Raw genomic sequence first — 14,579 nt, forward strand, 5'->3', positions numbered from 1 at the left:
ACAACAACAACAACAACAACAACACCAACACCAACAACACCAACAACACCAACACCAACACCAACACCACCAACAACAACACCAACAACACCAACACCAACAACACCAACACCAACACCAACAACACCAACACCAACACCAACACCAACACCACCAACAACAACACCAACAACACCAACACCAACACCAACAACAACAACAACAACATGTGTGAACATCTGTAAACTAGGGAGGTCACCAGAACCGATACTTCGGTACCAAGTCGATGACAAAATTCTGAAAAACGTGACGGTATCCATTTTTCTATGGTACTGTCGGTACCGGGGATCAGGGCTCGACACGATAATGTTACACTGTGAACAACAAATCATCATCATCATCTCTCTGTCTGTCCGCAGTGTCTAATAAATGGATCCATGAACGAGGGCAGGAGTTCAGGAGGCGCTGTGGCCTCCAGGAGACTGACTGACCGACCCTCCCCCTCCTCCTCCTCCTACTCCTCTTCCTCCTCCTCCTCTTCCTCCTGCTCCTCCTCCTCCTCTTCCTCCTCCTCCTCCTCCTCCTCATCTTCCTCAACCCTTCAAGCTGCTGAGTCCGCGGCTGCACGTGTGATTCATCTGAAGAGTGAGTGTGTTACTGTGTGTGTGTGTGTGTGTGTGTGTGCTCTACAACCTCTTTTTAAAAGCCAATTATCAGAATCAATATTCAGTAACTTTCAAATATGAATACATTTTAATTAAGAACTTAATTTGTTGATTAAAAACACATTTGAAATCATGACTGAATAATAACTCACTGACGATCAGGTGGTTGTTAAAAGCTCTGATGATGTCACTCCGTTCACCTGAACTCTCCCTAAATGAAGTCACTGTTGAGCTAAAGCTGCTTTTTTTTTTTCACTTTACACCTTAAATAATAATTTATTTATGTTTATTCACACTGTTAAAAAAACCACTCCGTCTCTCGTTTATTAACCTTTATGTTTTATTTAACTCCTGTGCATCTCTAGGGACATTTCTGCCTTTTTTCATTTTAAATCATTTTGTCAAGAGTGTGAGTTTTATCATTATTATTATTATTATTATTATTATATTGTAAGTGTAGCCTCAGCTTCTATAATAAAGTGTGTCCCCATTGAAACCACAGTTTGATCCCATTACAGCATCAAATCATTGGTTCTGTTCCATCCGGCTGTAATCTGGAGCTCTGCTTCAACACTGGACGTTCTGTTGTTTAACACCAGATGGAGCCGTTTGCTAATGTTTGGGGCAGAGACCTGCTGTTCTCCTGGTGTCCACTAGGGGAACGGCAGAGACCTGCTGTTCTCCTGCTGATACCTGCTGTTCTCCTGGTGTCCACTAGGGGAACGGCAGAGACCTGCTGTTCTCCTGGTGTCCACTAGGGGAACGGCAGAGACCTGCTGTTCTCCTGGTGTCCACTAGGGGAACGGCAGATACCTGCTGTTCTCCTGGTGTCCACTAGGGGAACGGCAGATACCTGCTGTTCTCCTGGTGTCCACTAGGGGAACGGCAGAGACCTGCTGTTCTCCTGCTGATACCTGCTGTTCTCCTGGTGTCCACTAGGGGAACGGCAGAGACCTGCTGTTCTCCTGGTGTCCACTAGGGGAACGGCAGAGACCTGCTGTTCTCCTGGTGTCCACTAGGGGAACGGCAGATACCTGCTGTTCTCCTGGTGTCCACTAGGGGAACGGCAGATACCTGCTGTTCTCCTGGTGTCCACTAGGGGAGATTATTTCTGATTTATGAGTAGATGAATTTAACCCTCAGCGCTGAGCATCATCTCAGATTAATCTCCATGTTCACAGCGTTCAGATGATGTTCACCACTTCTCTGTGACATGTACTGCTGACCTGCTATCTCCCCCTAAAGACCTCCTTTACCCCCCCTATAGAATATAATATTAATATATAGTATTTTTATAGCAGTTGTAGGAAGGGGACATTTTTGTCCTCTAAGGACGTCAGAGCAGCTGTTTCTAGAGAGGCAGAAGGGTTCAGTGAAAGTAGTAATACCAGCGTGAGGAAATACTCTGTTACAAGTACAAGTATTCAGAATGATGATGAAAGTAAAGGTACACATTATATTACCCTGATAATACTGTCACCTGACTTTACATGCTTCTGTCACTCCCTCCTCCTCCTCCTCCTCTTGTTCCTCCTCCTGTACCTCCTCCTGCTCCTACTGTACCTCCTCGTTCTTCTCCTCCTCCTGTTCCTCCTCCTCCTCCTCCTCGTTCTTCTCCTCCTCCTCCTCCTTCTGTTCCTCCTCATGTTGTCTTTTGTTTAAACAGTGAATCTCATGCAGCTCCTCTGAAGGTCGTTCTTCTGTCCAGCCGTTTTAACATTTAACAGCTCAGCTTGACTATCATGAATAAACATCAGAGAAATCCACAACTACATTCTGACTAGTCACAGCTCGTATTCCAGATATCGATAACGTCACTGTGACTAGTCCAAACGACAGTCAGCCCGGTTCAGACTCCACCATATCAGCCCGATTACAGCCCGATTATAACGTCCCGACAGAAAGTTTAACGTGCTCGAGTTTTTTGTGTTTTTGTTTTCCACGACGTGTTCCGTCACGGCCGTGAATCTGACCGGCTGAGCTCAGACGCACACAGCTGTAAACACACAGCTGTAAACACAAGGCTACTTATTATGCAGAATGATGTCATCAGACCTTCAGCTGCCGACCGCGGCCAACACTGTTTAACAGACGGGCTTCACCAGATACAACCAAGAGGGTTTGGTGCTTCACTGGAGTTTGTGTTGGAGTCTGAGTCTGAACAGCGGAGACACACGAGAGACCATGAGACACACGAGAGACCATGAGACACACGAGAGACCATGAGACACACGAGAGACCATGAGACACACGAGAGACCATGAGACACACGAGAGACCATGAGACACACGAGAGACCATGAGACACCGACCAGCAATGATTTATACGTGTAAGAAGTTACACACAGTCCCTTTATATGTTAAAACAGCTCTCCTTTAAATGTCCTTCATCACTGACCTCAGATCTGTTTCACCGTCCGCCTGATACACAACATTATTATTTTATGCAAAGAAATGTTTATTATATATATAAATGATTATGTTTTCTGAATGTAACGGAGGATGTTTTGTGTTTGTAAAATGTAAAATTTGTTTCTAATCTAATCAGAATAAATAAAGTATAACGCACTGATGCAAACTTAATTGAACTTCCCGTGGAGATTTTCCGACCCTTTGCAACCCGACTGGAGACACGAACACGTTGGATTGTGTCCTTGTGAGTTCAGTTTTAACATCCGCTGCTTGTTTCCATCATGTCAGTTGATTTAACAGCATCAAATGTGTTTTATGACATTTCCAGATTATAAAACATTATTTTCAATTCATTTTGATGAATTTAATTTGAGGAAGTTTATTCAAATTTAAAGCTCAAACAATAAATTGATGAGTCACTGGAACATTTTGTCCATCGATTATTTATTAAACACAAATACAGCAGATGAATCAATAAATGATTTGATTTTAAATCAAAGCTGAGTCCTGAGCAGAAGAGAGAGAGTGAGCGCTCTGTTCACAGGAACATCGCTGTTTCTTTGGTTCGGTGAGCGTGCACTTCACTGACAACGGGAGTTTAATGTGATTGTCCTTTTAGTTCCTGAGACGTTCAGGTGTCCATCGGGACAGTAGGAGAAGCCAGCGTCCCCCCAAGGTCAAGGCTCCGGCAGGCGGTAATCCGGCGCGTGGTTTCCACCACGGAGGCGTCCGAAACAGCCGAGCAGCAGATCCACCGCCGTGCTGACCGTGGACCGGACGTCCTCCTCGGTCTGACCCCTCAGAGGATTCACCTCCACCATGTCCACCGCCGACAGGAGACCTGCAGGACGAGCACAGGTGGGATTCATCAAGCTCGCTGTATGTTCCCGCTCTTTATGCTAAGCTAAGCTAACTGGCTGAGAGTATTCTGATTGGTTGGAGTCGTACCGGTCTGACCGATGTGTTCGGCGATGTAGACTCCCTCTCTGTAGGTGAGCCCCCCGACTACAGGTGTCCCCGTCGCCGGGGTAACAGACGGGTCGATGGCATCGATGTCGTAGCTCAGGTGGATCGGTTTCTTCACTCTGTACAAATAATAAGAGAAACACCTCGAAGGTAACCGACTCTCACCACAACAACCACCGCGAAGGTAACCGACTCTCACCACAACAACCACCGCGAAGGTAACCGACTCTCACCACAACAACCACCGCGAAGGTAACCGACTCTCACCACAACAACCACCGCGAAGGTAACCGACTCTCACCACAACAACATCCACCAACATCCACCATCATCCACCAACATCCACCATCATCCACCAACATCCACCATCATTCACCAACATCCACCAACATCCACCAACATCCACCAACATCCACCATCATCCACCATCATCCACCAACATCCACCATCATCCACCATCATCCACCATCATCCACCAACATCCACCATCATCCACCATCATCCACCAACATCCACCAACATCCATCATCATCCACCAACATCCACCATCATCCACCATCATCCACCAACATCCATCATCATCCACCATCATCCATCATCATCCACCTCTTCTTCTTCTTCAGCAGTTTTCATGGAACATTTTTCTGATTTTTTTTTTTAATTATTAAAATTTCAAGAAAGAATTTTTATTGATTTTTTTATGATCAAATTCTATTGGTTTTACAGAACATTCATAGAGAATTTTTTTATATAAAATAAAAAAAAATGATATACAAAATAATAAATTGATAAATAAAATAAAATAATAAAATCACAATTAATAATAAATCCCCCCCCCTTCCAAAAAAAATATATTTCAACATCTACAATTTTTTGTGATTTTATGATTTGTGAAAAAATTCATTTAAATAGAAATTACATAAAAAATAATAAATAAAATAATAAAATTACTACAAAAAAATTACCCCCAACTTTCTAAAAATCAAAATCAATGAAAGATTACTTGGCCGTGAGGTAGTCGCAGGTCTCCTCCATGACTCTGGCTACACCGAGATGATCCAGCTCTGACATGGAAAACACCTTCACGCCCAGAAGCTTCAGGATGTAACTGGGAGAGGACAAGAAACACCAGTTATTAACTCGTTATTAACTCGTTTAAAACAATTAACGCTCAACGCTCAACGCTCAAAGATCAACGCTCAACGCTCAACGATCAACGCTCAACGCTCAACGCTCAACGCTCAAAGATCAACGCTCAACGCTCAACGCTCAAAGATCAACGCTCAACGCTCAAAGATCAACGATCAACGCTCAAAGATCAACGCTCAACGCTCAACGCTCAAAGATCAACGATCAACGATCAACGCTCAACGATCAACGCTCAACGCTCAACGCTCAAAGATGAAAGATCAACGCTCAATGCTCAAAGATCAACGATCAACGCTCAAAGATCAACGCTCAACGCTCAACGCTCAAAGATCAACGATCAACGCTCAACGATCAACGCTCAAAGATCAACGCTCAACGCTCAAAGATCAACGATCAACGCTCAAAGATCAACGCTCAACGCTCAACGCTCAACGCTCAAAGATCAACGCTCAACGCTCAAAGATCAACGCTCAACGCTCAAAGATCAAAGATCAACGCTCAACGCTCAACGCTCAAAGATCAAAGATCAACGCTCAACGCTCAAAGATCAACGCTCAACGCTCAAAGATCAACGATCAACGATCAACGCTCAAAGATCAACGATCAACGCTCAACGATCAACGCTCAACGCTCAACGCTCCTCTGAAGATATTCTGCTTTGCACAATGTGGAAGATTTATACAACACGGAGAATTAAATATGATGCGTCAAATGTGCATAAAGACGCGTTAACAGAAACCTGGCTGGTGACGTGAGACGAAAACTTACTGCTCTGCTGGATCGACGTCTCTCAGTCCGATGTAGACCAGATCTCTGGCCGACACGCACGGCTTGATCCACGAGAAGTTTGGAAGGACGGGAATCTGGTGACACGAAGAACAACAGACGGGAACAGACGGTAACAGGCGGGAACAGACGGGAACAAGCGGTTACAGACGGTTACAGACGGGAACAGACGGTTACAGACGGGAACAGGCGGGAACAGACGGTTACAGACGGGAACAGGCGGGAACAGACGGTTACAGGCGGGAACAGACGGGTACAGACGGGAACAGACGGGAACAGACGGTTACAGGCGGGAACAGACGGGTACAGGCGGGAACAGACGGTTACAGACGGGAACAGTTTAAGGGTTGAACGACATGTTTCCTCAGAGCGGCGTGCGGCGGCTCTGAGCTGCGTTTTCTCTCGTTTGGTGGGCGTGTCGTTTCACGCCCTGAGGTCTGAGGGCGTGTCCGACCTCAGACCTCATCGTCTGTCCTCCAGCGCCACCTTCAGGACGACCCGTCCCTGATAAACTGACCTTAGAGTGCAGCTCGTGGAGGAGGTAGGAGACGGGCTGCCCGTGGATGTTTCCGGTGTACGAGCTCAGCGGCGTGTTGATGTCGGCATGGGCGTCGACCCACACGACGCTCAGATCTCCCACCGCCGCCGCGTGACCGTGAATGGAGCCGATGGCCAGACTGAGGAAAACACAGAGACAGAGCGAGGTCATCGCGGCGTCTGGAAAGTCCCACGTCTTTGAACTCAAGTCCCAAGTCAAAGTTAGTCAGGTTAACAGTTATACTGAGGTGAAAGAACCATTAAATCACATTACTATACTAATATATAATATATAATACTGATCCTTTAGTTTTAACCTCACTGACTCAGATGATTAAAGTCTCTTCATGAAGCCTTTAAACTGAGAAATCTGCTGCTAATAATAAATAAATAAATAAATAAATCTGCTGCTCTGTTCAGTTCAACAAATAAAAATATAAAAGTAATAAATTAAATTCTAAACAACAACAGACGTCTCTCCTGAATGAATATTAAATATTATACTATACTACAGGTACACGTGAATAGAACCGACCACGTTGAGTAAAGACGGACTGAGACTGAACTGATCGATCACTGTGTTTGATCTGCTGGTGGATGATTGACAGGCGATGATGCTGCTGTTACTGAACACACACACACACACACACACACACACACACACACACACACACCAGAGTCTGTTCACAGATTTAACCATTTACTGAAGACAGACGAGAAGCAGCGGCAGCTAATCAATAACAGACAGGAAACATAGAAGTTCAACTGTGAAGGGACATGAACATGAAACTCTAGAAAGTACTACACTGAAGTACACATGGAACTCTCTAGTAGTACTTTAACTGTAACAGAGTATTCTTACAGTGTGGTAGTAGTACTTTAACTGTAACAGAGTATTCTACAGTGTGGTAGTAGTACTTTAACTGTAACAGAGTATTCTTAATGTGTGGTAGTAGTACTTTAACTGTAACAGAGTATTCTACAGTGTGGTAGTAGTACTTTAACTGTAACAGAGTATTCTTAATGTGTGGTAGTAGTACTTTAACTGTAACAGAGTATTCTACAGTGTGGTAGTAGTACTTTAACTGTAACAGAGTATTCTTAATGTGTGGTAGTAGTACTTTAACTGTAACAGAGTATTCTTAATGTGTGGTAGTAGTACTTTAACTGTAACAGAGTATTCTTAATGTGTGGTAGTAGTACTTTAACTGTAACAGAGTATTCTTAATGTGTGGTAGTAGTACTTTAACTGTAACAGAGTATTCTTAATGTGTGGTAGTAGTACTTTAACTGTAACAGAGTATTCTTAATGTGTGGTAGTAGTACTTTTCCTGCAGTAAAGTCAGTGAGTACTCGCTGACCTGTGGTCTCCTCCCAGCATCACGGCGGTGTGTCCGTCCTTCTTCACGGCGTGCACGGCCTCAGACAGCCTCTGGTTGGCGGCGCCCACCGCCCGCGCCCGTTTCACCAGGCCCACCGGCTGGTCGTCCACCACGTCCTCAAACGCCAGGTTCCCATAATCCTTCACTGCACAGCCTGCAGACACAAACACAGAAACCTCAACATGAACACACATCGGTTTACATCTCTTCTTCTTCTTTATTTCATTCAATCAGAGAAGAAGAAGAGAAACCGCCATGACAGGTAGATTACCCAGAATGCTCTCTGGGTGAACATTAACAGTCAGTAGATCATCTCTCTCTCTCTCTCTGTGTGGAAATGTTTTCATTTTGCAATGTAAGTCAACATGTTTCCACAGAGAGGTCATCGTACCGCGCATCAGTGACTCATGAACTGTTAATGTGTACAAGTACAACAAGTACATCGCTCCAGAGGACTGGGATCAGTCTGACGGATTACCTCCTTTACCTCGCCGTCAGACGGCCCTTTACCTCGCCCTTTCTGATGCCGTTACATCGCTCTCTTAAAGCCACCAGACTCCATTCACAGAAACACTAGTTTAATCCCCCAGAGGAGGAGAGTTTACATACAACCCCACCCGGCTGACGTTGACTCAGCTGGTGCGAGCGTTCACACGAGATTGAACTGAATGTATTATATTTAATATGTTTACATATTCATACACACACACACACACACAGAGATCTATTTCTGTGTGTGTGTTGTGAGGACCAAGGTCACACTCACACACACACACACACACACACACACACTGAGCTGTAAATCTCATCAGATTAACGTGCACGTGTCCCAGATACACAGACTGACTGTCACTGTAACGACTAATAAAGTTGAGTTTAAACATCAACACACAGATTAAATCAACTGTTATTAAACAACAACAATATTAATTAACATTAAAATTAATATTATATATAATATAATATAATATAATATTAATTAATTAACACATACATGTTTTACAGTGAAGAGCTCAAAAGTCACAGTTGATCCTGATATAATAACTCTGGATTCAGCTGTTAGTTTATTTCACAACGTTTAGGACCTAATGATTTACATAATAATAATAATAATAATAAATACGGACTACCAGAGTGTTCATACTGGGGAGTTGATTCACCTCAAAATAAATGATCAACTGAGTTACAGACCTTACCTGAGTTACTGACGCCGTTATATCGCTCTCCTCAAAGCCACCAGACTCCATTCATAAAAACACTAATTTAACCTCTCAGAACACGGAGTATACATACAACCCCACTTCAAAACACACACACATATATATATATACATATATTTATTCTGTCTCAGGCCTTGGATGCATCAATAAAACAGTGAAGTGAAGTTTAGTCTTCCTTTAGAGCATAAATCCACATATCAATGTACTGATCATCAGTAACAGAGTATTTATACACTAGTATTCTACACTGTGGTATTAGTACCTTTACTGTAACAGAGTATTCTACACTGTGGTATTAGTACCTTTACTGTAACAGAGTATTCTACACTGTGGTATTAGTACCTTTACTGTAACAGAGTATTCTACACTGTGGTATTAGTACCTTTACTGTAACAGAGTATTCTACACTGTGGTATTAGTACCTTTACTGTAACAGAGTATTCTACACTGTGGTATTAGTACTTTTACTGAACTAGAGGATCTGAATACTTCTACTACTTCTACTTGTGATACTTTGAGTACATTTAGCTGGTAATACTCCTTAAATATAAATAATACTACCACGTACCTTTACTCCAGCAGGATATTAAATGTAGTTAGTAGTATTTAGCTCAGGTATCAGATCAGAGTTCTTCTCCCCCCCCCCCACCCTGTGACTCACCTGTCTCGGTCAGGCGGGTCAGCAGGCCCGCGGCCCGGATCCGGTCGGGTCCCTGGTCCCCTCCGCCTCGAAGCTGCAGAACAAGCACACTGACGTCACTCACACAAGCACGCACGCCGTGCACCGTGCACCTGTCCCCTCGTGCACTCACCTGTCCTCTGCAGAAAGGTGCTCCTATGATCCCCGCAGAGCGCTGAGGAGGAGGAGGAGGATGAAGAGTCCCGAGCTGCCTCAGCAGCCTCTTCATGATGACTGACACACAGACAGACCCGCACGAGCCTCCTAAAAACACCCCCGTGACGTCACCGACCGGCCCACGGTGACGTGATGGGCTGTGACGTCACTCCTGAGTTAATGACTAAGCTGAACTCTAATTCATTTATTTTGTTTCAGGACAGCAGCATGATGTCTATCTTCTACTCCAGCTGCAACATTTTACTCATTTTGTTACTGACATTGAATTATATATATATATATATATATATACTTTTTTTTCATAAAAATTTTCAGATTTTTTTTTCAAATTTTTTTTTCAGACTTTATTAGACTTTTTTTTTTTTTTTTACCTTTTTCAGACATTGTTTAGACTTTTGTTTTCTAACATTTTTCAAACTTTTTTTTTCAAACTTTTTTTTCAGACATTTTTCAGACTTTTTTTTTTTTCTTTTTACCTTTTTCAGACATTGTTTTCTAACATTTTTTGGACTTTTTTTCTCAAACTTTTTTTTCAGAAATTTTTCAGACTTTTTTTCACACTTTCTTTTCAGACTTTTTTCAGACTTTTTTTTACGGACATTCTTTTCAGACTTTTTTTTTTTTTTTTTTTTTACCTTTTTCAGACATTGTTTTCTAACATTTTTCGGACTTTTTTTCTCAAACTTTTTTTTCAGAATTTTTTCAGTCTTTTTTTTTTTTTTTTTTTTTACCTTTTTCAGACATTGTTTAGACTTTTGTTTTCTAACATTTTTCGGACTTTTTTTCTCAAACTTTTTTTTCAGAAATTTTTCAGCATACAAATAAATAAATAAATTATAAAAATATAAAACGCCCTCAGTGTAGTCAATAAATAAACTAAACTACCCTCTGCACAGGAACAATACCCCCAGAATACTAATATACAGTACATATCTAAATATATACAGTATATATGCTCCATGAACATGTTTAAAGAACTTGTAGCTCTCAAAAACATTTAAAAAAAGAAATAATTGATATATTTCAGAGTGGAAGGCAGCATGTTGCACAGCATCACACTCCATTGGCTAATATTACTGGGCTGTGATTGGCTGGTCGTTGCCTCGACGTTCCGCCCTACTGGGCTGTGATTGGCTGGTCGTTGCATCGACGTCCCGCCCTACTGTGCTGTGATTGGCTAGCACCCGCCTTGACGTAACCCGGATGTAGAACCACCCAGAGCGAGGTCAACACCGAGCCCACGTGTGTTTGTGTCTGTTGAGTTCCAGAGTTAAAGGTTTTACAGGATTACAGAGTTAAAGGTTGGATGTTTTCTTATTTAAATGATCTTATTTGATTTGTTAATATTGTGATTATTGTTCCGGTGTGTTTACACGTGTTTTACAGACATTTAGCTTCATTTAACCTGCAAAAGAAGTTAGGAATCAGCTAGTTAGCTTAACTAGCTAACATGTGTTGCTGTAGATAAACATCAGCTTTAATCTAGTTGAACTAGTTAATCTGAAGTTAACTAGTTGTGTTAATACAGTATATTTGACTGCAGTTACTACTCTGATTACTATCTAAATACAGCTGATCTAGAATTCATTTACATGCCAAACCCCCTTGAAAAAACTCCACTTTTAATGTTTTCTTGCTCATCAGAAAGTGTTCCATTTACACAGAAGTGAAGTTAACACTTTTTCTTAACCATAAAGATCCACTTTGCAATTCGGCAATAGCATATTAAAATAATTACTCATTTAACTATCTTCTTTTTCTTCTTTTAAAAGAGTGACAAGGAACTCCCAATATTACCAAGTAGTCAGAAGAACCTTTAATTCGTTCCTTTATCCAACAGAGTTTGGTCTGATGTTCCTCACCAGAGACACAATGAAGCACATTGAGGCTTCATCTTAAACATGCTGATTTAATGTTTGGCTGCAGTTACTACTCTGATTACTATCTGAATACAGCTGATCTGGAATTCATTTACATGCCAAACCCCCTTGAAAAAATCCACTTTTAATGTTTTCTTGCTCATCAGAAAGTGTTCCATTTACACAGAAGTAGAGTTAAGACTTTTTCTTAACCCAAAAGATCCACTTTTCAATTCGGCAATAACATATTAAAATTATTTCTTACTTATTATTCTGTTAGGCCTGTGACATAACTACATTTATTGCGTGATATTTTGTCCCAGAAATAATTGTGGTAAACCATAATATTGTCATTTTGAGACCATTTTATGCCACTGATATATTGGTAATAATAATAATTATTATAATAATAATAATGAAGTACATCATTTGAAAGGGCAATGAACTTTTAATTCTTAAGAATTTTCACACAACCAAACCAGTAACAGGAGAAGTTGAAGCGTCCTTACGGGTTCCGGTAATGTGAGTTTAATGTTGGTGTCTCCATCAGATTGAGAACCGTCATCATGACCTCGTTGGCCCACCAGCTGAAGAGGCTCGCGCTGCCTCAGAGCGACCCCAACCTGCTGACGCGACGAGAGGTCGCCTCGCTCCTCTTCGACCCCAAAGATGCTGCTTCCATGGACAGAAGCACCTTCTACGCCCTCGGTGAGTCCTGGACCGGGACCGGGTCCATAATGATCACCGGATCTCCCCTAAAACATGTTGATGTGATGAAATCCCTGTCCTCTGTCCTCTGTCCTCCAGGCTGCACGGGGCTAGAGGAGCTGCTGGGAATCGAACCGGCCTTCCTGGAGTTCCAGGACACCCTGTTCAGCCGGGCCTCGCTGACCCTGGAGCGTAGCGTCCAGTCCAAAGAGGTCAACGAGAAGCTGGACGCCGGCATCTCGCTCTTCCTCACCCGCCTCTGCCCGTACTTCCTCCTCAAGCCGGCTCACAAGTGCATCGAGTGGCTGGTTCACCGGTACGTAAAAACATCACCGATCTCAGATCAGTCTCCTTGTTGTCAGATCAGTCTCCGTGTTGTCAGATCAGTCTCTGTGTTGTCAGATCAGTCTCCGTGTTGTCAGATCAGTCTCTGTGTTGTCAGATCAGTCTCCGTGTTGTCAGATCAGTCTCCGTGTTGTCAGATCAGTCTCCGTGTTGTCAGATCAATCTCTGTGTTGTCAGATCAGTCTCTGTGTTGTCAGATCAGTCTCTGTGTTGTCAGATTAGTCTCCATGTTGTCAGATCAGTCTCCGTGTTCTTAGACCGGATGTTTAGATTTGTCTCTCGTTGTGTTGCAGCTTCCACATCCAGCTCTATAACACCGACAGCCTGCTGGCGTGCGCGCTGCCGTATCACGACACCAACGTGTTCGTCAGAGTCCTGCAGCTCGTCAACATCAGAGACGCCACCAACCGCTGGAACTGGCTGCACGTCCTGCAGGTCCGACGCTGAACGCTGCTGCTCATTCTCCCTGTCATATATACATATATACATAGATACATAGATATATAGATATATATAGATATATATAGATATACGGTATATGTGTAGAAGTATATAAATATATTTATGTTGTGTTGTTGTTTGGTCAGAAACCAGGCGTGCCGTTGTCCAGAGGAACTCTGATCACTCACTGCTACTCAGACCTGAGCTTCATGGACTTCATCTGCACCCTGGTCACCAACGCCATCCAGGTAACGTCTCCACGCCACCGCCGCTGCTCTCTGTCAGCCAGTCCTGATGTACACACTAGTGATGTCACCACACCAGACATTTAGTAGTCGATACCAACACCAGGGAAATTTGATGATTCTTGAAACCAGTTCGATACCACGGTAAAAAACAAAAGTAAAACAAAAAAGAAGTATTTACATGCTTTACATCCTCCTCCTCCTCCTCTTCCTCCTCCTCCTCCTCCTCCTCCTCCAGGCGTATTCGGGTCACTCAGGAAGTTGCTCCCAGCTCAGAGTGATCTTCTCCTTCTACGCCTCCTCCATCGTCCCGGCTCTGGACGCCGTGGATAAAGTGTCGGACGCCATCATCTCCAAGCTGCTGCCGTACGTCCAGAAGGTAACCGACTCGCTCTGCAGCGCTGGCTGCTGGGATTTGTTGATTAATTGAGCAGATGAATCAATAATCAAAATAATAGTCAGTAGCAGCTGGAGATAAAGTTCTTGTACTCAGGCGTCTGATGATGTCGTCCCTTCAGGGCCTGAAGTCCTCGCTGACGGACTACAGAGCCGCCACCTACATGATCGTGTGCCAGCTGGCGGTGAAGGTGGTGATGGAGGCGAGTCTGGTCGACACGCTCGCCGCCCACGTCAGCAAGTCTCTGCTCAAAGAGCCCGTGTTGGCCAAGGAGGGTCTGGGCTGCCTCACCGTGCTGCTGCAGAACCAGAAGGAGGGCGCCGCCGGGCCCAGGTAGGAACGGGGATCAGCAGCTCACCTGGTCTGAGGGTGAAACCTCCAGTCGGTCTGTTTGGTGTCCCGTCCCTCCTCTCACCTGTTTTCTTCCCGTCTGTCCGTCCTCAGAGCGTTCAGCCGTCTGAGCTCGATGCCGGCGCTGGCGTCAACGCTGCAGGTCATGGCGGCGGCTCACGATGTCGGCCCTCTGCTGCGCTACCTGCTGCCTCACCTGATCCACGCCGTGTTCACCTGCAGCTCAGGTGAGAGGCTGGAAGCTAAAACATGTTGAAACTGTCTCTCTGAGGTGATAAAACC

General features: G+C 43.7%; 3 protein-coding genes and 1 long non-coding RNA gene across 6 annotated transcripts in view; 2 read left to right on the forward strand and 2 right to left on the reverse strand.

The window, feature by feature from the left end:
- Nucleotides 1-1,162, forward strand: part of p4ha1a (prolyl 4-hydroxylase, alpha polypeptide I a) — a 16,589-nt gene extending 15,427 nt beyond the window's left edge. Inside the window, exon 15 of the mRNA XM_037754549.1 lies at nucleotides 399-1,162. Within this exon, the coding sequence (XP_037610477.1) occupies nucleotides 399-469 (71 nt within the window). The 3' untranslated portion in view covers nucleotides 470-1,162. The remainder of the gene's footprint in view (nucleotides 1-398) is intronic.
- Nucleotides 1,163-1,194: 32 nt separating this feature from the next.
- LOC119479211 lies at nucleotides 1,195-1,694 on the reverse strand. Its single transcript, XR_005204637.1, has 3 exons — nucleotides 1,599-1,694; nucleotides 1,378-1,537; nucleotides 1,195-1,316 (listed from the first exon to the last, which is right to left on the reverse strand). It is a non-coding gene; the product is annotated as an uncharacterized LOC119479211 (long non-coding RNA).
- A 1,786-nt stretch (nucleotides 1,695-3,480) lies between these two features.
- On the reverse strand, nucleotides 3,481-10,045 carry arg1 (arginase 1). 2 transcript variants are annotated; one of them, XM_037754558.1, is made up of 8 exons: nucleotides 9,908-10,045; nucleotides 9,757-9,829; nucleotides 7,855-8,029; nucleotides 6,474-6,633; nucleotides 5,939-6,033; nucleotides 5,025-5,129; nucleotides 4,004-4,140; nucleotides 3,481-3,896 (listed from the first exon to the last, which is right to left on the reverse strand). In XM_037754558.1, exons 1-8 carry the CDS (start codon nucleotides 10,001-10,003, stop codon nucleotides 3,733-3,735), a joined length of 1,005 nt encoding a protein of 334 aa, XP_037610486.1. In that variant the 5' UTR covers nucleotides 10,004-10,045; the 3' UTR covers nucleotides 3,481-3,732. The 2 variants fall into 2 exon arrangements, with proteins under 2 accessions (XP_037610486.1, XP_037610487.1); XM_037754559.1 differs by lacking the exon at nucleotides 4,004-4,140 and having other exon boundaries at nucleotides 9,908-10,044.
- A 1,104-nt stretch (nucleotides 10,046-11,149) lies between these two features.
- Nucleotides 11,150-14,579, forward strand: part of heatr1 (HEAT repeat containing 1) — a 28,119-nt gene continuing 24,689 nt past the window's right edge. For both annotated transcript variants that reach the window (XM_037754523.1, XM_037754525.1), the window contains exons 1-8: nucleotides 11,150-11,252; nucleotides 12,361-12,518; nucleotides 12,618-12,834; nucleotides 13,157-13,298; nucleotides 13,451-13,552; nucleotides 13,788-13,928; nucleotides 14,068-14,279; nucleotides 14,391-14,524. In XM_037754523.1, coding sequence (XP_037610451.1) covers nucleotides 12,377-12,518; nucleotides 12,618-12,834; nucleotides 13,157-13,298; nucleotides 13,451-13,552; nucleotides 13,788-13,928; nucleotides 14,068-14,279; nucleotides 14,391-14,524 — 1,090 coding nt within the window. In that variant the 5' untranslated portion in view covers nucleotides 11,150-11,252; nucleotides 12,361-12,376. The remainder of the gene's footprint in view (nucleotides 11,253-12,360; nucleotides 12,519-12,617; nucleotides 12,835-13,156; nucleotides 13,299-13,450; nucleotides 13,553-13,787; nucleotides 13,929-14,067; nucleotides 14,280-14,390; nucleotides 14,525-14,579) is intronic.

Source organism: Sebastes umbrosus, chromosome 20 (assembly GCF_015220745.1).
Source record: "Sebastes umbrosus isolate fSebUmb1 chromosome 20, fSebUmb1.pri, whole genome shotgun sequence".
Lineage (NCBI taxonomy): Eukaryota > Metazoa > Chordata > Actinopteri > Perciformes > Sebastidae > Sebastes > Sebastes umbrosus.